At 40.5% G+C, this 26,514-nt stretch overlaps 1 protein-coding gene across 1 annotated transcript in view; it reads right to left on the bottom strand.

The window, feature by feature from the left end:
- Positions 1 to 6,165: 6,165 nt before the first annotated feature.
- LOC132832846 (ras/Rap GTPase-activating protein SynGAP-like) overlaps positions 6,166 to 26,514 on the bottom strand; it is a 617,922-nt gene continuing 597,573 nt past the window's right edge. The window contains exon 14 of the mRNA XM_060851030.1: positions 6,166 to 6,638. Coding sequence (XP_060707013.1) covers positions 6,555 to 6,638 — 84 coding nt within the window. The 3' untranslated portion in view covers positions 6,166 to 6,554. The remainder of the gene's footprint in view (positions 6,639 to 26,514) is intronic.

Below are 26,514 nucleotides of genomic sequence, written 5' to 3'. Positions count from 1 at the left end.
TTACCCAGTGAGGAACATTACCATAACTCAACCTATGAGGAACATTACTGTAACTCATCCAGTGAGGAACATTATTGTATCTCACCTAGTGAACATCATTACCCTAATTCACCCAGTGAGGAAAATCACTGCAACTCAGTCTGTGAGGAACATTACTGTAACTCCCAGAGTGAGAAATATAACTGTAACTCACCAAGAATAATTACTGTGACTCATCCAGTGGGAATCATTACTCTTACTCAACCAATGAGAATTATCACTGTAACTACCCAGTAGGAATTATTATTGTAAATCAACCGTGAACATTGCTGTGACTCACCCAGTGAGAAATGTCACTGTAACTCACTCAGTGAGAAGCATTACTATACATTATTCAGTGAGGAACATCACTATGAGTCTCCCTCTGATGAAACATTACTGTACATCATTAGTGAGAAAAAATACTGTAACTCACACTGTGAGGAATATTATTTTAACTCACCCAGACAGAATCATTACTGTAATTCATTTAGTGAGGAACATTACTGTAATGCACACAGTGATAATCATTCCTATAACTCACATAATGAGGAAAATTCCTTAAAATGCTAATTTCTGTCCTCAAACAGATGGGTTCATTTGTCTAATGCAGATCATGAGCAATGATGATTCCTAAAACACACCCAGTCAGGACTATCTTCTCTCATGATTCATCTAAAGCACACTTTCCTGTAGATCACCCATTCCTTTCAGTCTTCACCTCAGGTTTATTCCTCTGTCTTACTGACTGAGAAACATTCATCTACTGCATGCAATTATGTCCATTTTTCTAACTCACCTAGTGTAGAAAGTCCATTTGAGGCATTCAGTGAGAAATATTCCTATCACTCATCCTTTGAAAACTGTTCCTCTAACTCGCCTAGTGAGGATAATTCCTCCAATTCACGCAAGAGGAAATTTATCCAACTCTCCCAGTAAGCATCAGTCCTCAAACATGTCCAGTGAGAAGCACTGCTCTAATTCACCCAGTGAGTATCATTCCTCAGTTCATCCAGTAAGGAACATTCCTCAAACCTACCCAGTTAAGACCATACCATCAACTCACCCAGTCAGGATCTTTCCTCTAATCTTCCCAGTGAGGAAGATTTAACTCACCAAGTGAGTAATATTCTTGTAATTCACCCAGTGAGTATAATTTCTCCAACTCACCTGATGTGGACTTTTATTGAACTCAGTAAGTGAGAAACATTACTCTAACTCACCCAGAATGGTCTTCACTGAGAAAGTTGCAAAAAAAATTTCCAGAAGAAGACATCCAAGTTGCTTGGGCTAATGAAGGAAATTAGCATGAGTAAAAAAGGTTATACTGGAGAAATTAATGGGGCAGAAAGTTGTTAAATCCCCAGGACCTGAAGATCTTCATCCTACAGCATTGAAGATGGTGGCTAGATGATGTACTGGTGATTATCGTCAAAAATTCTACAGATTGTGAAATGATTCCTGTAGATTGGATTGTCACAAATATCAGCCCACTATTTAGGAAGCGAGCAAGAGGAAGATGGAGAACTACAGACCAATTAGCCTTATATCAGTAGGAAAGAAAACGCTGGAATCTATTTAAAAAGATGAGGCAAATATACATTGAGCTGACAATGATCAGATTGGTCAGAGCATGGATTTGTGAATCAGAAATCATATTTGATAAGATTCTTGGAGCTTTTTGAAGATGTTACTGACAAAATTGATAAAGGAGAACCAATAGATGTAATATATTAGAGACTTTCAGAAGGCTTTCATTTATGTCCCTTTTGGGAGACTGGTTGGTAAGGCAAGGCACAAGGGTACTAATACAGATCAATGATTGGCTAACCGACAGAAAACAAAGCTTTGGAATAAATGGTTCATTCTTGCATGAGCAGGCTGTGACTAGCGGGGTATCTTGATGATCAGCATTTGGATCAGAGGTTTGGAGGTGGGGACCAAATGTAACACTTCTAAATTTGTGGATGGTACAAAGCTAAGTGGGAATGTGTGCTGTGAGGAAGATGTAAAGCAGGAAGATTTGGGCAGGCTTAGTGAATGGACAAGAACATGGCAGATGGAATATAATGTGGATAAAAATAAAGTTATCCGGTTTGTTGTAAGAAACAAATGCCTCTTAAATGGAAAGAGGTTGGAAAATGTCGACGTATAAAGTAGCAAGGTGGCAGTTGCCAGGTTGCAGATTCAGTAAGTCACAGGAAGGCTAGTGGAATGTCAGCTTTTATTGCAAGATGATTTGAGTAGAGGAATAGTAAAGTCCTATTTTAATTGTGTAAGAACTTTGACCATACCTGGAGGTAATGTGTGCAGTTTTCATTTCCTTATCTCAGGAAAAATATTGTTGCCATAGAGGGAGTGCGATGAAGGTTCATCAGACTTATTCCAGGGATGGCAGGACTGTCCTACGAAGAGAGATTGGACAAACTGGGCCTGTATTATTTAAAGTTTTGAAAAATGAAGATGTGATCTCAATGAAATTTATAAAATACTTAAACCGATAGTCAGGGTAGAGGCAGGTGTTTCCACTGGCTGGGGAGTCTAAAACATTGGGGTCACATTTTAAATATAAGAATAATTCTTAGATCCAAGATGAGGAGAAATTATTTTACATAGAGGGTGCTTAGCCTTTGGAATTCTCTATCGCACAGGGCGATGGGAGCTCATTCCTGGAGTATGCTTGCAGTGGAGATTGATATATACTGTATTCCAATGGCATAAAGAAGTGGGGACAGAATGAGTTGAACGGACAGAACATCTCAGTGGGTTGAATGAGGTACTCCTGTTCCTGGTTTCAATGTTCCTATGTGCCTCTAAATCACCTAGTGAAGACTATTCCTTTCCTCACCCAGTGAGGGCCATTCCTCAGCTTGCATAGTGAGGGCCATTCCTCTAACTCACCCAGTAATGAAGGAACATTGAGCAAACTCACTCAGTAAACACCATTCCTCACCCAGTAATGAAGATTCCTAACTCACCCATTGTGAAACATTCCTCTAACTCACCCAGTGAGGAACATTCCTCTAACCTACCTGGTAAGTATCCTTTAAATCTTTTGGACCCCTTGCTCTAAATCGCTTAGTGAAGATCATTCCTCTAATAAACCGGCAAGAATGATTCCTCTAATCTACTGACTGAAGATCTCCCCCAACTCACCCAGTAACGACAATCCCCCTAATTCACACAGTGAGGACCTTTCCCTTAACTTACCACTGAGGGCTATTCTCCCTACTCACCCAATGAAAACCATTCCCCTAATTCATCCATTGAAGGCTACCTCTGTCCTGCACCCATTGAAGACTATCTTGTAAGGTACACATGAAGAACATCCCCTTAACTCATCCATTGAAGATCGTCACAACCTCACACATTGAATATGATCCCTTTAACCTATCCAATGAAGACCATGCATCTAATGTACCCAATGAACATCATTACTGTAACTCACCCATTGATGATCCTTCACTTAGCTCACTGGTAGGACATATGCTTTCTGAAACATCCATCAAGCCCCTCTACGATCCTAATTCACCTACTGAAGCTTCTAGGTGTCAAGTCATAACTTTGGGAAAAAAAACCATAGGTCCACTTTACGTTGTTGCCCCTTTACGCCTCTCTGTGTGTTGTGTATCAAATTAATCCTCATTGCAGACCCACCTTTCCATGAGGATCGGTCTCACCGCTGGCCTCTACGGCCTCTGGAAAGCAGGTCACAATTAATGCATTTTGTATCACAGCCATTTGGATTGAATAGGTTGTTGCAAATGGGGTCTGACCAGTACACCATATCCTTTAGTATAACTTGTATTGACCAATAGTGTATTGTTCCAGCCAGACTCCAGACAGAATTGCACTTCATACACAGAATAGTAACGATTCCTTCATTCCAACTTGACTTTTCAGGGTTCAGGCTCCACATGAACCTCCTCCCTCAGCACAATCTTATTCCTCTACCTCTCATCACTTTAACTCATCTCACCTTGGAGGCATCAATGAAAGTTAGGTTACCTATTCCCTCTGGTACTGAGTTCTACATTCTAACCATTCATTAAAGAAAGACGTTGCTCCTGAAATCCCTATGGGATTTATTATCCTCACTGCTGTGGATGTATTGGCTCATAGTTTTCCGCAAGTCAAAATTATTTTCTCTGCATTGTCCCTGTCAGGCCTTTGCCTCTGTACTGGAGAGATCCCACTCTGTTCTGTCTTTCCTAACCCTAAAGTTATCGACTCTCTTCCTTTTATACCTTTCTCAGTGCTTCAGTCCGTTTCACAGTGTGGAGACAGAACCATTCTTAAAGAAATGCATTGCTCTATTGTTCAGACGCTGAGTGGGATGAGTCACTAACTGCTGTCTGATGTTGGTCCTGCTGTTATTCAATTGCTCACTTCACTCCACCCTTTCCCAACCATCTGTCATGTATTTACAACTGTTAGGTCTGAATCCCCTGCAACTCCCTGCTGATTACACAACTGATCTGTATTTTCCAGCTAATATTCAATTTTCTTCAGGCCCAGGACAAACAGAATTTAATATGTTTTCATGCAAGAGGCTTTTTAGCTAAAATTAAATCACTTAGACAAGTTTTTGACTTGATGAGGAGGTTGATAGGTAGTGGAAGACAAGGAGCAAGGATAACTGATGTGGACACAAATCAGAAGGACATTCATTGTAGCGATGTCCCATACTAGGGTTGTGACAATTCACATGATTTACCAATGATTTAGCACTATAGAGTCACAGATTTAGAGCCATCCACTCAAGATTGAGGATGAGACAAAGGTTGGTGGTACAGTTAGCGTTGTAAACATACAGTGACAGGAAATAGATTAAGTGAGTGAATTAAGCCATATTAGCTAGATACCAGAACAGGTAAATGTGAGATTATTCACTATGGACCAACAAAGACAGGCAGCAGTATTACTCAAATAGTGAAAAGCTAGGGAAGATATTTTGGTATGCATGTACACAGATCCTTCAGAAGTAATAAGGAACTGCAAAATTTAATTAAAAAGGCTGACGCAGAATTGGCCTTTGTAATTAGAAGACTAGCAAATACAGGAATATAAATGTCACTAAATCCCTGTTGAGTCGACGTTTAAAAATATGGGTACAGTTCTGTACATTGTACCTTGGAAAAGATATATTGGCTTTGGAAGGAGATCAATGCAAATTCATTAGAATGTTACAGCGGTCCAATGTCAAATGATCAGTAATTACAGACAAAGGCATGTATTCCCTGGAATATAATAGATGAAGGTTAAGCAGTGATCTGATTCAATGTTTTTTTTAAAAACGGTTATTGAAAGAATTGATAAGAGAACATGGCAGGGAAGATTTTATGTTGCTGCAAGTTGATGGAGTGGGATGATAGTGTTGGGTAAAAGACAATATCAGAGACAAGCTATTCAGGTGAATTAACAACATTTTGTAAATAAAGGAATGTGCGAAACCCTTACAAAAAAAAGTGGTAGATGCAAGTTCAGTTAATGATTTCAAATCTGAGACCCGTGTGCTTTTTAGCTGGGCACAGTGACAAAAGTAGATCCAGCTAAGGCTGGTGGTTGCAGCTACAATATAGGCAGGTCATGGTTTGGTGGAATAGCAAAGCTCGGTTGGTTGTCTACACTGGTCATGTTCCAATAAAGAATAAACAATTCCTCAGGAGTGAGGCTTGGATCTAGTTGAAATAGTTCCACAACACAAACTAGTGGATAGATTTCTTGTGGTGCTAACCTCAGACAAGAGATCCTGGTTCAAGTCCCACCCTACTCCAGAGGCATGTAATAACATCTCTGAACAGGTTGGTTAGAAAACAGATACATAAAACAGCGGATACCTGGGAGTGAGTTAAAGGCTGGAAAGACCACGACTGCAAGACAGAGAGAGTAAAAGGTTATGTTTTTGCTTTATTAAAGGTCATTCTTTCACCACACCCCCATACAACACAACAATAGAAGCATCAGATAGCATCCCTGGTGGCACAGCAGCCAGGAATATATGTTAAACTATGTACAGTACATATCATTATGTTATTTACAATACAAACAACATTCTCTTAATTACACGTGTGGGGAGAAAAAATTCAACATATATACACATTTATATACGTATAAATATTTTGATTTTATGGGGTTAGGAGCGGGATTAATTACAAAGTCGGCATTTAAAATGGATAAATCGAGGACCTGAAAAAATTAACGCTTTTTTGTTTAAATCTCCTTGTTAAATATATACACAGAACAACATCAACCAGTACAATCACTTCCTCCAACATTATTCTGGCAGTGGTTACTATAGCAACAGAGATTATAGTCACATCATACAAACGTTAAAATCATGTTGAGGCATGCCTGTGTTTTTTTTTGTTTTGTTTGTTTCAAATTTTAAAACGTTATTTGTTTATGTATGGCTATCGATTGTCGACTCGGAACTGCGTCGACATTTTTTCTTTCGTTTACTTTCTTTTCACTTTGAATTTGTTTTGTTTTGTTTTTTTTTGTTTTGTTGTTGTTTGCTGTGTGTATGTTTATAGCTATCGGAATGCCCCGTAAGTCAACGGGAGAAGGCGGCTATGACTCCGGGCTGTTCTTCCAGCTCTCTGCCCCGTTTCTGAAGGCTACGGATCGAAAGATGGGCGAGTGTGAATTGGTGAATTTAAGAAAATTATAAGTCGTCCCCAACCCGCTCCCCCACCCCACTCAGCCCCTCCCGCAAAACAGCCACCCACCCAGCCAACCCAAACCAACCTTCTTCCTCTTCCAACCTCGGCACCAAACATATGATGGAACGAACAGAGGTGTTTCTGTGAGTGTTGGGCGGTTTCAGGGCCAGTGGTTTGCGGTGGCGGTGGAGATGGTTGGATTGGGTGAGGGATGGAATGGGGAATGCAAGTGTTTGAGTTGGGAAGCGATAGAGGGTGACAATAGAAAACTTTGTCCAAGCCGTCTTATGTATCTCAATAAAGGGAGCTCCTGTTTGGTCATTGCCGAGTTTGAGCGGTGGTGTGTTTATCTCTTGGGACTGGTTTTTAGCTGGCAGGAACTGTCAGGGATCCCCAGCCCTTGACCCTGACACCACCCACCTCAAACAATCAAATACCTCGCTGCCACCCAATGAGGTACCATCTAAAAGTGCTGATGATTGTCTTAATATTGCAATACTTCTTTTTGGTATTAAAGGCCAGAGATGAATGGACACCAGTGGCCCACCTGCTCTCATCTTCTCACGTCTCCACCCCCACCCCCACCCCAACCCAGTACTACCGCCTGTGGACTTCAAAAATACCCAATAACCAGGTGGGTAGTGGGCCCTGATGGGTGGTAATTTGATGTCCCTATCTAGATATAATGTTAACTCTCCTCTGGTATCTGGAGGCTGAGAATGAGAACTGGCAGGTTAGATTGAAATTTCCCCTGCTACCCTCCGGCCGTTTTTTGAAAATTATATCTAAGGACATTATACTCACTTCAAAACTTGGAGTACAAACCCCATCTCTGTACATAATGTCTTTTGGGAGCTGTAGGATTGAGCATTTATCCAGCTATGGGGCGGCGGGGGGGGAGGGGCCTGTTGCTGTACCTAGTACAGTCCCTCTCCCCAGGTCTTCTGCCACCTCCTGCTAGATACTATCTTCGTCCCATTTCCTGGCAGTTGCTACTTTTGTGACCACCACTTTCTCAAAAGGGTCACTCAACAAATTCTACTTGGGCCAGCAATCCCAACATTTCACTTTTAATTAAAATCCTCACTTGTGCGTTTGGACTGTGAGGGACAAAGTCCTCAAATTCCTTGGACTGTTGAGGATAAAGCTGATTTCTGGATTTTGACAATGGGAATAACTTGGGACTTGCTGCCGGGACTTTTCTGGGCTTGAGATCTGATCTCAGGATTCCAACTTTGAGGTGAAGTGATGGCTGTCAGTGTTGTCCCTCGATGAGGGTACAGGTCTGAGGGTGCTTGACAGAAAAAAAGCTGGAGGGTCTATAGACTCTACTGCTGTCCCTCAGGTTGCCAACTCTCACTGGATATACATTCCTAGTGGTTTCATTAAATAACCTTCTGCACCCCCACCACCTCTGTCTTTGGTCAAATTTGTCACCTTCCCACACCCAAGTGGAAACTGAACTTGAAAGTGGAAATTTTCTTCATTGCATAATTGGGTGGCTTCTGGCTCTCACATAGCCTTCTCCCACAACACATGCAGGAAAGTGAAGACCACAATCAGATCAGCTATGAATGGCGCAGCAGGCCTGAGGGGCTGAATGGGCTATTCTTATTTTCTATGCCTTTAAAGAGAACTGTCCAGCAAAAGCAAAAAAAAATGCTTTACTGCTTCTTTACTGTCTTTCTCTTAGAAATTTGTCCTCAGCTGTATCCTCCAGATTTATCTTCTCTTCCAAGAGATTGCCAGGTAATCTTGAATGGTTGGCAACCCTAGGGAGCCCTCATTGAAGTATAAACAGGATGCTTCCTGTTTTGCTGTGGGAGCACCTCCCTGTTCTCCATTTAATTCCCATAAACTGCCCTTCAGACATTCCTTATCCTTTGCTCTGTGGTATTTCTTTCACTTCAATGAGTATCAGCTTCCCATTTTTCACTTAGGCCGAAGGGTAGTAGAGGCCGGTTGCAGAGGTCTGGCCACAAGTGCTTGGGCTCACCGAATAGCAAGCAGGGCGAATGGATTAAAGAACCTGCCTAATTCTCTTCACGAGAAGTGTCTAATGCCATGACAGCACGCTCCACACAATGCTTTCACCAGCGGAATAAGGCAAACGTGGTGCTAAAAGGAATAAGCTGGTGCATTACTCTGGCAGAGAATGCAAAGCTGCTTGGCTTGGGAACGCATCGGTCCCATTTGGACACTGCCTTCAATGGGTTGGCTTGTTGATTGTCAGTCGCATTTATTCTTTGACAAGGTAGCTTTACGCTGTGATCCAAATGGGAGAGAGGAAGGATTTTGGGAGATGTCCATTGGATCACACATGGGAAATCCATGACACATCATCTCTCATGCCAAACACATGGCTGCCCGTGCATAGTCAGAGCGGTGGTGTCAATGTTGAAGGTCAGCGCACAGGTCCATCCCTGCGGTGCAGCTGGCGATGGAACTGGGGGAATCACAGACACTCATTTCTATGTCTCCTCCCCCCGCCATCCCAAAAGTTTTTCAATGGTCTCCCGCTCTTACTTCATTCCTGTCTACTCCTGAAGGCACTGACCCCTGCTGGGACACTGATCCAAGAGAACAGAACAACCCTGATTTCACCCGCCCAGTGCAAACTGCATGCCTCATGAACCCCCTACTCGCAGCCTCGAAGCCACATTCTTGTCTGATTGGCTAAGGCAGTGACTGCAGCTGGCTCTATTTGGATTTAAAGAGCATTGCAGCTTTCAGCAAGGCATCCTCCCCCCCCCCATCACTGCACAAGAAACTCCCACAGTTGCATAACCCTCCCAGCACTGTCCCTCCCAAGTGTGGGCTGCCAGGGAGACAGACAGTTAACCCAAGTAACCTGAGCACTCCCGTGTCAGCTTCAGGCTCAAACCCGGGATCTTTCCATGCTTTAGAGCTGATTAGAGCAGCACAACCCGGGGGGGGAGTTGGGATTGTTGTTGACTGACGTGATACTTGTGAGCTGGGTTGAGTGGAAGGAAGAGTGGAATGGCAGTGTGAATCAGAGGTTTTCAAAGTTCGGTTCATGGCACTTTAAAACACTTTTCAGATTGTTGTCGCAATTTGACATACCCAGACCTGCCTGCTGTGCAGAGAACAGTAAAAAAAACCGTCAGCCTTGTCCTCTGGCCTGTGAGCAGTGATTAAAAATGATGACTTAGCTCCATCAATGAGAACTGAAATGATAGGGTCTGAATTGGTTAGTGCTACCTCCCACTCAATGTGAGATGGAGATCAAGGTGTTTTTTTTTAAAGTATTTTTTACATAATACCATCACTGTGAACTTCCCAGCTTGCAAGCCATGTCTTTCTGTGTACCTGTTGGAGGGGAAGGGCAATGTATTGTGGGTTGGTTTGGTGCTTTGGAACTGGTCAGGGTGAAACAGAGGAGTGGGAGGGCTGGGACAGTCTGCAAGTGTCAGGTTGCACTGGTAGGAGAAAGGAATGGGGTACACTGCATCATCAAAGAACAACTTCCCAAAGTGCTAAGGAAGCAAGGAATTTTTGGGGAGGAGGAACTGAAGGAAACTGGTATTTAAAAATAAAAGATGGTGGAAAAATTAATGGGGATGCAAGCTAAAAATCTATTTAGATTTTGGAATAGTCCTGTCAGACTGGGGATGGAGGCCCAGAACAAAGGGGCACAGAGTTGAGGAGGAATATCTGCATTCAGGAGATGATGAACCTGTGGAATACTCTACTACAGAAGGCTGTGAATGAAATGTCACCGAGTACATTTAAGAAAGAAATAGATAGATTTCTAGAAGCTAAATGTATCAAGGGTTATGGAGAGAGAACAGGAGTATGGTGTTGAGATACAAGATCAGCCATGATCATGTTGAATATTGGAGTAATCTCAAAGGGCCAAATTTTGCTCCATTTTCTATTTCTATATTCCTGTCAATGTTCTGGCAACTCTGAAATCAAAGATTAATCTCCATGCTGTGAAAAATGTTGGAGTAAAATTATTGAGGGATTGACTTCATTTTTTTTTTGAAGAGTTGAATTTATTAATTAAAAAGGTATTGGAAATGAAATAGTAATGGCTGATTTATTGGGTCTGGAATAAAAATATTCATGAAGACACCCAATCACTGTTGGCAATCCTGGGTGCAGATCAAAACAACCAGCACTGATTTCCAAACGGAATAACGAGTGAGATAAGAGGAAGAGTTTTTTTTTGTTCTGCAGTCTGGTGAAATACTGTTAGAAAGGAATTCACATGAAAGCTTTCAGTTCTCTCATGGTACACACAAAACATAAATTGTTGAAGAAACTCAGTAGGTATGGTAGCGTCTGTGGCGTGAAAGCAGAGTTAACATTTCAGATCCAGTGACCCATCTTCAGAAACTCTGTTAAGATTGCTTTCTCTTCACAGATGCTATCACCAAGACTGTAGGTGAATTAGTGTGTGACTGCTACTACCAAATCTTCATGTTAGTTAGAGATTAATTGTTATTAATCAGTCAATTGGAGATTAGCTAATCTTTTTTGAACCTTGGGTCAAGTCAAGTGTAAATGCTTCACTGAATCATCAGGTCAATTATAGAGTGACAACATTTATCAAAGCATTTGGTCAATTAGAAGCCAATGCTCTTACCAAATGCTTGGGTTAAGAGACTAACATCTGATAGCATGACCTTGAGTCAATTAGAGGCCAATTATTCTTAACAGACCTTCAGGTTAATTGCAGCTGTCAGAGCAATTGGAGTCGAAGTACTTTCGTTAGCTCTTAGATTAATTAGCATGTAATTATTCTCACGAAGTAACAAACCAATTAGCTTGGGACTGGTGTCAGATCGGAGATCACTTCGGGGTTAAGTGCTCTAATTGGATCTTCAAGTTAATCAGAAGATAAATGTTGCATCATACATTCAGGTCAGTTAGTGCTGCATCATATACTCAGGTCAATTGGAGAGTCACTGCTTTCACGGATATCGGGTCAATTAGAGGTTAACTGCTCTTACCAGAACCTCAGGCCATTCAGAAACTAGCATTGCCCTGCGATCCGCAAGTCAAAGGTAGAGATTAGATGGGCTGACATTTCTCTTTATTTAAGCAAAGGGTGACATGTTTGGCCCTGTGACTTTCAAAGTCTGCTCAACATGTCCACTCAGCTTTGCCTACAGTAAAAGAATATGGCTATTTTTGTCAGGTCAAATGTGTTTTGCTGTATGGCACACAGGACACTAGAGGACTTGCTGAATCCCACTGTTACCTTTATGCCACCAGATTTTACGCCAACACTGTGCCCCACATTTCAAAGGAAAGTTATATCATCAAAGTGACAGCTATTATGACCACCATTTTGGATTTCCTGGAACAACCAGAGATTAGTTGGATTGGACTGATTGGTGAGGACAGTTGGAAAAGCTTACGTTCCCTTGAGTATAGAAGATCTAGTCAAGGCATTTAGAATGATTAAGGGAATTGATTCCTCGACAGCAAAGGGTCCCAAACCTAACATGAGAGCTAGGCCATTTAGGAGAGAATTCAAGAAATGTTTCTCAAAGCCATGGGGTTGTGGCAATCCCCCTCAGAAAAATCTGTTGAGTTTGGGGCTCAAGTACTATTTTCTAGGCTGTGATTGAGATTCCTTATTAGGTAGGAGCATGAAGGGATATGGAGCAAAAAGAGGTAAGTGGATTGAGCTAATGAATGGTAGAATAGGTTCAAGGGGCTGAATAGCCTTCTGCCTTTCCGTTAATCCTGTGTTCTGAATGTGGAGTGCTATCTACCTCCAACAAAATGGGCTGGCAGTTTAATCTGACTTGCAAGCAAAGAATTCACAGTGAAGGTAAGGATTCATTAAGGATCCTGATCTTTGAACATGTATTTTGGTGAGGGTAGTAGGCGTTGAGGATGGGGTGCAGTGATGAGTGGTCAGGGACAGAGCAGTAGAGTTGTCAGCAGACAGACGGATAATTGTCAAAGGATGAAATATACTTTTGAAAAAATTGTCAACTTGGCCTGATGGCTTGTCCATGCATTTTTAAGGGTTATACTTATTTACTTCAGTTGACTAAGGGTCTGACTCCCCAAACTCCCAGCCCACCTAAAGTGAACACATTTCTTCAGACTGTTTAAAATATCCCAGAGTTTTCCTTCATTCAGATTGTTTTAAAATAAGAGAACAAAACACTGAACAACATTGCTCACAGAACAAATCAAACGTTGCGACTGAATGACCCTACCTTAACGGTGACCCACTACGTGATACTCGCGAATTAACATGGTTTCCCCTTTTCCCCTCCCTCCCTTTCCCCTCCCCACTCCCCGTGACTGGCTTGTGTACGCTTAAGTTGCTGTGATATCCTACACTTAACCATCTCTGAGTGAGGGGGTGGGGGTAAATGATTTACCGTTTAAGAAAGAAATTATTATTAATAAATTGGTTAAATACATTTTCAGTGACCAGCAGCCAATGGTAACCTCTACGCAAGCAAGTGTCACATTCAAAGAGGCAGGGAAACAAGCGAGCAATTCCCAGTTTGAAATCCTTAAGAGTGTGATTGGAAAGTTGCAGCAAAGTGGCTGCTCTCAATATTGCCAGTGCCCCGATATATCCACCTCACCAATCCACACTTCAACTCTCCCTTCACTTGATAAGATTAATGGCCAAAATTTGAAAGGATTCTGTCCTACAATTCATGCGTGGAACTCATGAATGACCAGTGCAGAACTGTGTCTTGTTCTTGGGGAACTGCATTCTCTTTATGCTTTTCTTACTCCACTCACTCTACTGTGTGACCTCTCGAAGGCTCAAATCACAGATGCTCACAAATATCTCTATCAAGCGGCCAGCCACAGTGGGTGAGCTTTGCTAATCAATGCAGACTATACAGAAATGAAATCAGGAAATACAATCAGAGCCGAGTCTATTTCTTGGCCCCACCGAACACTGGTGTCGGCTGTAGCTCTCACCTCTGAATCAGTGTATTGGAGGTTCATACCCCAATCCAGAGATTTGATCCAGGTAACCTCGGTTGACACTGACACTGCAAGACTGAAGGAGACCTATATTGTCAGAAGTGCCATCTTTCAGGTTAAGGCATTAAACTGAAGCTCTACCTGTCTTCTCAGGAGGAATTAAAACAATATCAGTATTTTGAAGAAGACCATGGGTTATTGTCCCCAGTGTTCTGGTCAATATCTTCCCTCAACTAACAGACATCTGATCAATAGCACATGGCTGTTTGTGGGTGCTTGCTGTCTGCACGTTGTCAACTGCATACCTTGTATTGGAACTGCAAATGCACTTTAAAAGCTTTGGGACTTGCCGAGACAGTGAATGTTGCAATAGAAATGAAAGTATTTCTTCACGTAGGTGTCACCAGCGATGCAGACCAAGAGCCATAATGGATACTCTTCCTCCCCAATATCACTGTAGGCCTGCAATGCTTAATGCTAAAACTCCCACTCACACGGCATTAATCAAGAGACTGACTATGACTCTATGACTCTGTCTCAGAAGTTGCTGGTCAGTGATCAATTGTCTCTGACTATATTCACTGTGCCAGAAGATGTGGCCACAAATTAACTTCAAGAAACGAAACACCAAATCATTGATTTTACATGAACCATATCCTTTTTTTCCATGAATGGACAATGAGAAGGAGGAAATGAGAGTCTGGGAACTCACTGTAGCAGTTATCTTACAGGATCATACAAAATATCATTGGTACACTCAGCCCAATATGGCTCTTGGTTGACACCAATACAGCATAAAGCTGACCCTGTGACTGATCCTGACAGTTTCCTGACTGGTGGGTTCAGTTAAAATTGACTGTTCAATTGACAGAAGAAAGTATACATTATGAGAGGGGACAAGAAACTAAGCGAGAGAGAGAGAGAGAGCGCGAGACAGAGACAGAAAAAAATATAGACATTCACCTTTGACATAAGGTGAATATCAGATCAGCAGCATGTCACAAATTTCTCTGAGATTTGGAGTCATTGATAATTAAAGTCAATAAATATCACGGAGGAATATCACAGGATGGGAGAAACTCAGTAACGAATGTCTCCCCCAGAAATGATGAGGGATACACAGTATGAGGCAAACATAGAGAGAGAGAGACAGAGAGAGATAAAGAAAGAAAGACCACAATCAAAAATATACTTGAACACAGAAACAAGACAACAAATCTGAGCAAAGCTTGCAATGTATTGAAACAAAAGGACAGGCCCAATTAAATCCTCCACATTCTGATACACACTCTGCTAAATTTCATTCCGTTGTGTAATTTTAAAAGGGGTGCAATTTAGACTGCAGAAACCAGTGAAATACGAGATGAATTCTGCACTGGTTAAAGGTGTTGGATGCCAGTACAAAGCACTGAAATTGTTACGATCTTTATGTCCTCGGTTTCTACATCAAAAGCAGTCCGTTGTGGTACAGCACAGTTAGAGCTCAAAGCTCCTTCTGTAATGATAAACTGTGATTTATATAAATGTAACAACACTTATTGTATGTTTGGATTGACCTTTTGAGTTAATAACCTGTGGGTTTGCTGAGTGTCTGGAGTTAATAATTATATTGAGTTCTGTAGCCATGGTGAGTTTTTAAACATTTTCAAGGCTTGGCTTTAGAGAGAAAATAGCTGCATGTGCACTCCTAACTGATTTTTGTATTTATCTTAGACAGTTTTGTAACCCAACAAGGGAAATAATGGGGCCTCGAGTTTTGTAAAAAAACTTCTGAAATTTGTTCAGAATTCAGATCAAAGTTTAAAGAGGGAAACTTTGGTTACAGTGTTACTTTAAATTTTGGCTGGTCCTGTGAAATCCTTGGATTTGGATGACTGCATGGACCAGTGTTCTGAGAAGGGAAGGATTAGTGCTGAGTACATTTAAGCAGATGTACGATAACTCCATGCAGTTCCAGTTGAAGTCGAAGTCACAAGTATCTTGAACCGGCTGAGGTGCTAGATGCAAAAACTCTGGTAGAAATATTGTAAGAGTGGTGTTTTAGTCTTGGGTAGTATTCAAAAGCTAGTTTTATAGATTAGATTTCCTACAGTGTGGAAACAGGCCCTTCAGCCCAACCAGTCCACACTGACTGTCCAAAGAGTAACCCATCCAGACCCATTTCCCTCTGACTAACGCACTTAACAATACAGGCAATTTAGCACGGCCAATTCACCTGACCTGCACATCTTTGTGACTGTGGGAAGAAACCAGAGCACCCAGAGAATGTGCAAACTCCACACAGACAGTTGCCTGAGGCTGGAATCGAACTTGGGACCATGACAGTGTGTTAACCACTGAGCCACCATGCCTTGTTTTGTGTCTTTTCAATTGTGATGGATGGTTTGTGATTAATAGGTTTGTACCTTTTTACTTTTGTGTTTAAAATCTTTGAATGTTGCTAAAACTGTTTTTTTCTAAGTTGATTTTCTTTTGTTAATAAACTTGTATTTTATTGTTAATGCATCATCTTCAGCAGTGTATGCTTATATTTCAGCAAGGGCCCACTCTGTTAAAACAAAAACAAATACAACTATGATCTCACCAGCTGGGTTTGGGATCTGACTTGTCCAGTAATATCAAGTCAGGGGGTGGGGGAATCTTAGCAGGATGTTTGAATTCACTGGATTTAAGGGGGATTTGTACCTTTCTTGTTAAAATAACAGACACAGAAGATGGTTCTGGGACATAAGGCAGGTGTGAATTACGTTGAAAGTAGTTGTAAAAGCAAAATCTTGTAAGGACGAGGTGCTTCAAGTCATTCTACAATATTTAGCACTTGGAATAGAGAAATCTGAAATTGGGAAGTCCCAGCTGGACTTAGATACAGTTAGAAAGTAAATACAAAAGGACTTAGAGAGAAATTTAAAGACTTGAAATGGAAAGAAGGAAGAGAAAAGAGCAGAGAGAAATGGAATTAAGAAAGTTTGAACATCAAAGAGATAAGGAACTTAGAGAACATGATGAATCAAGTGAAACCTTTAGAATAAAAAAGAAAGAAAGAGTTTGTAGCTTAAGTGACTATTCTGATTCCAGTGAGGGATTTGAATGAACCAATTAACACCACGAGGATGGTGTCAAAAGGCATTTTATCTAATTTCAGAAGGTAGCCAGTCAGATGAGGTGCCAAAAGATATTCAGGGCCTTAATATCACAGAAAGCTATGACTGTATGTCAGTTTGTCAGCAGAACAAATTGCAGTGAAAGAAGTTGTCAAATATGCAATACTCAATGCTTATGAGATTGTCCTGAAGCTTATCAATTAAACTATAGGACAGTAAGAAAGAAACCAAATCAGATATTTGTGGAATTTACAAGGTAGAAAGAAAAGCTGTGGGTGAGATCTGATTTAGATCACTTAAGCTAGAGGAATAAAAACATCTGAGAATGTAAGGAAAATTATGATCATGGAAGAATTCAGAAAAAAAAAGCTTATTTAGATGAGTGTCAAGTATAAAAGATCAGAGAAGCTGCAGCTGTGGCAGATACCTGCTATATCTCCCATGACTACAAATGGGGAAATGGTCAAAATCTATCTAAGGAAATTGACAAGAGTAGAAAATCTGTGGATGGAAAAAGTATTTGTTTTAGAGAAGACAAAAGGATATCAAAATTTTAAAAATGGAGACATAAAAAGTAAAGAAATTAGCATGCTTTCACTGTAATAATACTGGACCAAAGCCAACTGCTGGAAATTGAATGTGAGACCAATTGCAGTGTAGGAAAATCTAAGGAGTCTTCATATAAGGATGTAACAGGAAAGGATGTAGGTACTAAAACTGTAGCAGTGGCAAAAAGAGATCTTTCCTTGGAATGGACTAAGAGGAGATAGATGGCTCAGGACATTCATTAAGTATGTATTTCAAAGACTGACAAGGAAAATCAGATTGCTGGAGGCTCCAAATATTTTGTCTCAGAAGAGCAGGCATTTTTTATGCTTCAAATCAAGGAGGTAAACCAAAAAATGATATTTAGCCACTGATGTTGATTGATCATGTTATTTGTCTTTCAGAGGGTTGATGAAGTAGAAGCTATCCACTGGAGGTATACACAGAGGTTACATAAAAATTTTATTAATCTAAATTGACTAGATAAATGGAGAAATGTCAGTCAGAGTAGTGAAACAAGTTTTCGTAGAGGGAATTGATTTTATTTTGGGAAAGAACTGGCAGGTTCAAAATGATTACCTTCACCAAGCATGGTAGATCACCAATGGAAGTCAACAAAACTGAAATGATGCAAAAAAAAAAGTCCTGGATTGCTTCCTGACCATGTTGTGTCTCAGTCTCAGGTTCATAAAATTAGACAGGAAGATAAGGACTCTATGAAACAGGGAATATTTTGAAAACTCAGTTATTGGAAACTATCTGAAAAAATTTCACGAAAAAGGATGAAGGCAAAGAGAGAAGGCTGTTATGTTTAACCCTTTATGTTGTGACGATACTGTGGCTCTCAGCAGTGTGTTTTGTTCTGGTTCATTTTAAAGAGTGGTTGGGGTCAGGTGTTCAGCAGTCTATGAGAAGCTAACAACTTGAGAAGCCTTGTGGTTTTTAAAAGGTTAGAACAGTAGAAGCAGCCTGAGTGGATATGATCAAACTCTCATAGATCAAATGTTTTGAATTAGCTTTCAGCAGTTGCTGCTGTGGACTTGAAGAAGTGCAAGCTATTTTTCTCTTTCTTGATTACAGCCAAAAACTGGGGTTCTCTTCATAGGTTGCTGGGTTGCATATGAGACAAAATCTGTTTTCTGAATTTGCCTTTTTGCCAGAGAGTATGTTTATGGAATGTTACTATATTGGAACAGTAAATTAGTAATAGTTACTGTATCTATTATTCTGCTAGGTTTTCCAGTACAGTTAAGTTATACTAAGTTCTTTCTTTTGTTGTATTTTATCTATAGTGTTTGAATAAATCGTATTTTTCTTAACATCAAGTAGTTTGACCAGTTGCATTGCATCTGGAACACAGCACTTTACATTTGCCTTTAAAATAAGAAAAAGTTAGCGTCTAGGCTACCTTCTTAAATATTTTGAGGGGGATCTGGTCTGGTCCACAACAGTCTTTAATAGAAATGCAACAAAGACTTAGAATTGAAAGAGTTATACCAAACAACCTACTCATAAACTGATTCAAAAAAGACACCTGGGAGTTATTACTAGAAAAACAAAGTCTTAATTAGGAAAGGTAGACCAATTCAAATACAATCCAAAAGCCAATGAGGAATGGGCAGTGATCCATCAGGTGGCAGTTCCATGAAAGCACGGGAATGCAATTTTATGAGTGGTTCAAAATTCCAATGTTAGATCACTTACATATTAGGAAAACACAGACTAAAATACTAAAGCATTTTTATTGGCCAGGATTTCACAAAGATATAGTCAATGTTTGTCAGACATGCCACACATGTCAAATAGTGAAGAAAACCTAGCCTTCAATTAAATAATTAATAATGCCAATACAAACGTTCAAAGAACCGTTTAACAGGGTTCTACCCCGACCTCTAACTAAAACTAGGAATGGGGACCAATATCTTTTAAGGATTACCGTTATTTACATAAGATTTCCTGAAACAGTGGAAAAATTACTGTGTCAGTGTTAGTGGAGAAGGTAGTACAATTTTTATAAGATATAGATTACCCAAAGAAATGCACGTAGAGGGTGGCATGTCTATGGAATGAATTACCAGAGGAAGTGGTGGAGGCTAGTGTAACTACAATATTTAAAAGGCATGGATGGATACATGAATAGGAAGGGTTTGCAGGGATATGGGCCAGGTGCTGGCAGGTGGGACTAGATTGGGTTGGGATATCTGGTCGGCATGGACGGTGTGGACTGAAGGGTCTGTTTCCATGCTGTACATCTCTCTGACTCTATGAATCTAAAGACAATCAAGTCAAAGCTCAAATTCAATGTCATAGAGATTTAAAGAAATGAAGAATAATTTGGGAATAAAACAATTTGCATCATCCACAATTGGAAGGTGCATTGGAATAATAACATCAAACCTTGAAGGCTATGGTTAGAGTTTATTCCCAAGAATGTACTAATGATCAGGATAAGGGAATTCCTTTGTTACTGTTTGCTATTAGGAATGCTCCTAATGAATCCACAGGATTTAGTCCAAAGAAAAGTTAATGAAGCAAAATTCAGAAACAACGCTTCTAATCTCTATGCCTCAAATTTCTCAGAGAAATTTAGTAACACTTGTAAATTGGGTAAAAAGAAACTGAGAGAAGCTCAACAAATATTGAAAAGTAGAGCAGACACAACAGTCATAGTTTGAAACGTTGTGAGAGGCAAAATGTTAGTGTTGTTGCCTGCTTCTGGGGAACCATTAAAAACAAGGTTCATTGGCCCTTATTAAGAGACTCAATGAGGCAAATTAAGTAGTGAGCAGTCAAGATAGAAGAAAGAATCAGCGAGTATGTCACGCTAATATGTTGGAAAGATATTATGATAGGGAAGGTGAAAAGTTTACTTAGGGTAGTGAAGGAAGTAGGGAGTAAATAGAAAGATCAATCTATGGGAAAAGGAATCTGAAATTGAAAATTCAGGAGTTAACTTTCCAACAATCAAAATGGAAAGCACGGAGATATTTAAAAGATTAGATAGTATCATGTCTTAGCTTCCAGGAAACTATGGAGGTGACTCACAAATACGAATACAAAATTATAAATCATTTATGGGAATATGCCAGGAAAAATGGTTTTGGCTATTCATGATGTTGATCTGGGAACGCATTACTTTTAAAGTAACATCCATTTGGGTTCAGTGCAGACAGATTAGCACACACACAAGGAAAGAAAGTTTATTTATGATGTACAGTGAGATTATTGAAAATGGTCAAAGTAGCCTTTATTGTGATGGTACCAAGATTGGATAGGACACAAAGATTCTGCATTGACCATCATGAGGTCAATGTGGTCAAGAAAGGGGAATCATATCCCACACTGCAAATGGAGGATTTGTTAAAGGGCTATTGCATGTTCATTTAACCAAGTCAGCAAAGGCAATCTTGGCTTTTGTAACACTGCAACACAGTTTGGATAGGAGGCACTTAGTTGTGGGGTCAATAATGAGGGTCATATAATTTGAAGGTGAAGGATAAGAGGTTTAGAAGGGATTTGAAGAAAAGGTTTTACACTCAGAGGGTGCTGGGATTCTGGAATGTACCTGCCTGGGAGGGCAGTAGAGGTGGGAAACTTCACAATCCTTAAAAGTATATGGACAAGCACTTGAAATGTCATAACATTCCAGGCTATGGATCAAACACTGCAAAGTAGGATATGTGTAGATAAGTCAGCATAGACTCGATAGGCTTAAGAGCTTGTTCTTAGCTGTATGACTCCATAACTCTGTGCATGAACTTATCAGTGCAGAGTTATGCAATTTGGAATAAAAATGCAACATCAACATTTCAACAGTTAACCAATGGAGTAATTGACAAACTTGATAAATGCACTTTTGACATCAATGATTTGATTGTTATCCAATCCTGGGAAGAACATTTACACAATTTGATTGAGCTATTTGATTGGTTAGAAAAAAATCAACGTGGTTATAAATTTGGCCTACAGTGAATTTGTTAAGGTCAAGGCAACTTATTCATGCCATAGTATAGGACCAGACAGACTAGCACCAAGTAAAAGCACAGACAATTTTGGACATTCCTCTGCTTAAGATGAAATGTGAAATTTTACTTTATGTTGGCAGATCTTTTGCAAGTTGTTCTGAACTTCATCACAGTCATTGTACCTTCAACAAACGTTTTGAAAAAAAAGGCAGAAAATTTGAATGGACTGAAGAGTGTTAAAAGCTGTACTAACAACACCACCAGTGCTGAGTTATATGAAATGTTTTACACTGGTTGTTGGTGCCAGTGACATTGGCATGGGAGTTGTTTTATTGCAAGATGATGAATGGGAACTGAATGGTCTATCAGTTATTTTATGAAGAAATTGACTGCTTATCAGCTAAATATTCAACCTGTGGCAAACAGCCATTAACTTGAGTTGGATTTGTATTATTTGGAGATATACGTGACTAATAATGTGGTTATTTACAATTGCCTCTATCCTTTCATTGACTTATAAAAATTCAGGAACAAGAATTTATCAGTATTTCGATGGAGCTTAATACTCCAATCATATAATTTCAAAATCATTTGTGCACCTGGTGAAGAAAATGTAATTGAAGTACTTTATTGAAAGCACATGTTCCAGAAAATGTGAAAAATGATTGCTGTATAGCTCAATGTATAATTAACATTAAAGTGTAATTAGTACATCATAAACTTTGTGGTAAGATATGTTTGCTTCATTAAGATACATTTTTATTCTTCTTTGAGGGAAGATGTGATGCAATCTGTATGATTTATAAGTATAAATATTAATATCATTCAGTGTAAGTTTGGGTTCAGTTTTTGAGTTGGTAACCTATGGGTTTTCTAGAGTTAATAATAACTTGTGAGTGTTTCTGTAGTTGTGGTGATTTCATTTAAAACTTGTTTCTTCAAGGATTCTTTGCCTTAAATTGGATTTTCTAAGTTTTCGGCTCCACTGCTGATGGGAAGAGTTTCTCCCTATCTCTTCTAACCAGGCCCCTCGGGACAATCAATATCTCTATTAAGTCTCCTCTCAATCTTTTTTTTTCTGTGGAGAATAGCTTCAACTCCAACAATTTATACCCATAATGGAAGCCCTCATCCCTGGAACCATTTTGTAAATCCTTTTTGTACTTTCTCTATAGGTGTTCATCTCCTTCCTAAAATGCAGTGTCTAGAATTCGATTCAGTACTCCAGTTGGGACCAAATGAGCATTTTAAAAATGTACATTAGAGCTTTCTTGCTTTCATACTTGGTCTGTATAAAGTTCGGAACCTATATGCATTTTTAATTGTTTTCTCAACCTGCACTGCCACCTTTAATGATTTGTGTGCAATCTCCAAATGTCCTACCATTTTCTGCATTTCCTTTATAATTGAACCCTCTCTTTTATATTGCCTCTTCTTGTTCTGAATGAATCTCCCTCTACAACGCAGATGAAACAATTTCAGAAATGGTCCGGCACCAGTTACATACAGAGTAAAGCTCCTCCTCTACCATCTCAAAAACATTCCCATAATATTTTCAGTCTAGGTTTGATACAGAGATAAATTCCCCTACACACAGCCTCTCAGATAAGCCTAGGTTAAGTGCAACACATGTTATGTACGGAATAACTCTCTCCATAGCTTCATTCAACACTCCAAGAGCAGGTACGGCACAGTGTCAGGTTCTCCCTATCACTATCCTATGAACATTCTTAGGTGTGGATATAGCATGGGTTATACACAGAATAGAGCACCCTCCATACCAAACATCAAACATTCCCAGGTCAGGTTACAGCACAATTAGGGACAGAGTAAAATTTCTTGTTTTGCACAACCTTACAAAACAATCTCATGTCAGGGGCAACAAAGAATGGTAAAACTGGCAAACACCATCTCGACACAGTCCCATAAAAAACTCCAAGTTCATGTTACAAGCATAATATAAAGTTACTTCTGCACTATTCAAGCAAATATTCCCAGGAGAGGTACAGCTACGATGACTTGACACTTTCCCACCAAACAATCCCTTATTGACTATTGCACAAGGTTAAATGCACAGTATTGTCCCCATGAAACACTCCCAGGACAGGGACAGCAGAAGGTTAGGTACAAAGTAAAGCTCCCTCCCAAAACTGACAAAGGGTCACCGGATCCAAAACTGTAACTTTGATTTCTTTTCACACACCCTGCCAGACCTGGTGAGCTTTTCCAGCAAGAATTACTCGGCTGTTACCAGAATAGAGGGTTTATGAGTATCAGGAGAAATTGAACAAACCAAGGCTCTTTCTCGAGACAAAAAGGCACTGAGTTATGATCTGATTGAAGACTTTACAACTATGAACAGCTCACTAATAAACCCATTGCCAAAATCAGGAGAACTCTCTTTACTTGAACAGTGGTTCGAATGTGGATCTCGGCACCACAAAGAGTGATTGAATCAAGTAGCACAGATACATTTCAAGGAAGCTGGATCAAAATGTATGTTAATGAGGTCAGATGGAGAAGAATGGGAGGAGACACGTATCGGGTCTAAACGTGGAAATAAAGGCTGTTGTGAAGAATAACCTGTTTCTGAACTGTAATTAACAAATCACTGTGTAAAGCTCCTTTTACACTGCTTGATCAATATTCCCAGGAGATATACAGCAAGTATTAGAATAAAAATTCCACTGCACAGTTCTCATGTCAGACTCCCAGACAAAATACAGAATGTGTTAAATACAGATACTATCTCCCTCAAATGTTTGCAGTATGGCATGATCTAAACCTAGAGTAAAGATCACCCAGTACTTGCCTATCAAATATTGTTGGGCAGCAAGAGCATTGGTTAGATACAGATTTGAGTTCCCTCTACAGATTTGAATGCCCCATCAAACATTCCCAAAGCAGGTACAGCACAGGGTTAGATTAAAAAAAATGAAACTCTCTCTACACTGTCCCCAGTAAACATTCCCAGGACAGATCATGCATAGGGTTTGATATGGACCAAAGTTCCCACAATAAGTTTCCAGCAAACCATCTTCGTGTTGAGTACGATGTAATCACAGCTCACAGTTCCAAATAAAACTTACGGATAAATTACTGCACAGATTACTTATGGCATAAATCTCCCTCTTCACTGTCCCACCAAATACTCCTGGGGAAAGTACGGCACAGGAGTAAAGTTCTCTCTACAACATCCAATCAAATATTCCCAGGACAGGTACAGCATTGGACTAGACACAGAGTAAATCTCTCTCTAATGGTGGATTAAACAGTTTTGCATTATGGGGAGGTGATGGCATAGTCATAATATCACTGGACGAGAAACCCGGGACCCTATCCTAATGTTCTAGGGATATGGGCTTGAATACCACCATGGCAATGGTGCAAAATGAATTCAGCAATGGTCTGTAATTATAAGTTAGTGTGACAACAACTACACCATTTGTAAAAACCCATCTGGTTCACAAATGCCCTTGACGGAAGGAAATCTGCTATCCTTACCTGTGGTGTGCGCACTAGACCCACAGCAGTGTCTGAGAAATATTAAGTGCTCTCTGAAATGGCCTAACAAGCCACTGAGCCTATTCAAACCACTAGAAGTCTAAAGGATTGAAATTGCATGGATTGCCCCACATTGATCTAGTGCCGGAAACAACAAAACCAAACTCAGTCCTGTCAGTCAAGCAAAGGCTTCCTTCTCTGCAATTGAGCCAAAACTGGGGAACTGATCCACAGACTAGACAAGGAACAGTTTAACATAATCAGGACTCATGGAATCACACTGAAGACAGTGTCCCAGATGTCACCATCAACATCTCTGGGCATGTCCTACCCTACTGGAGGGACAGACCCACCAGAGGTTGAGACACCGTGGGGAGGGAGGTGGCCAGGGAATCCTGGCTCCTAGGGAATCATGGACCCCAGGAAGCCTAAGGGCATTAAGTTAAACATGGCCAAGGAAATCTACTGTGGATTGCCATCTACTGATGAATCACTATGCTGCCATTTTGAGAATCACTTAGAGCAAACATTGAGCAGGGCAAGGGTGCAGGATTAATTTGGGTGGGGAACTTCAATGTCTATCGCCATGAGTGGCTTAGAAGCATCACTACTGACTGAGTATCACTAAATCTTAAAGGACATTGTTGCACCATAGCTATAGCAGATGATGAAAGAATCAGAGAGGGAAAGACTTACTTGTCCTGGTCCTCACCAATCTACCTGTTGTAGATGCACCTGCTCATTGACAGTACTGTAGGACTGATCTCACAGTGCTTGTGGAGATGAGTTCCCATCCTCACCCTGAGGATACCCTCCAGTTGTGTGGCCCTATCACTGCTAAATGGGACAAACATCAAATAGATCTCGCAACTCAAAATCGGGCTTCCATAAGGCATTCTGGGCCATCAGCAGTAGTAAATTTGTACTCAACCATAATCTGTAACTTAATGGGCCAACATAGCCCCAACTCTACCATTACCATTGAGCTGGGAGATCAACATAACTCAATGAGTGGAGGGGGACATGCCAAGAGCAGCACCATACAATCCACAGAAATGAGGTGTTAACCTGGAAAAGCAGAAACGGGCATACTTGCATGCCAAGCTGCAGAAACAACATGCAATTGACAAGATAACCAATGGATCAGATGTAAGATCTGAAGTATTGTCACATCCAATCATAATAGTGTTGGACAACTAAACAATTAACAGGAGAAAGAAGCTCACAAATATCCCCATCCTCAACATCATAGAATCCCTACAGTGTGGAAACAGGCCATTCGGCCCGACAAGTCCACATCGACCCTTTGAAGAGTAACCCACCCAGACCCATTGCCCTACCCTATTATCCTATACTTACCCTGACTAATGCAGCTAACCTACACATCCCTGAACACTGTGGGCAATTTAGCATGGCCAATTCAACTAACCTGCACATCTTTGGATTGTGGGAAGAAACCAGAGCACCCAGAGGAAACCCACACAGACATGGGGAGAATGTGCAAACTGCACACAGACAGTCGCCTGAGGCTGGAGTTGAACCCGGTCCTTGGCACCGTGTGGCAGCAGTGCTAACCACTGAGCCACCGTGGTGCCGTAACAACAAGTAAAGAGTTCAGCACATTAGACAAAAGACAAGGCTGAATCATATGAACCCATCTTCATCTAGAATTGTCAAGACTGTAATCCATCTCAACCTCCTCCTGAAGGCCCCAGCATTGCAGATGCTAGTCTCCAACAAATCCAATTCACACCATATAATATTAAGAAATGG

The sequence above is a fragment of the Hemiscyllium ocellatum genome, chromosome 35, assembly GCF_020745735.1.
Source record: "Hemiscyllium ocellatum isolate sHemOce1 chromosome 35, sHemOce1.pat.X.cur, whole genome shotgun sequence".
NCBI classification, from domain to species: domain Eukaryota; kingdom Metazoa; phylum Chordata; class Chondrichthyes; order Orectolobiformes; family Hemiscylliidae; genus Hemiscyllium; species Hemiscyllium ocellatum.
This window is presented reverse-complemented; position numbering and strand designations above follow the sequence as displayed.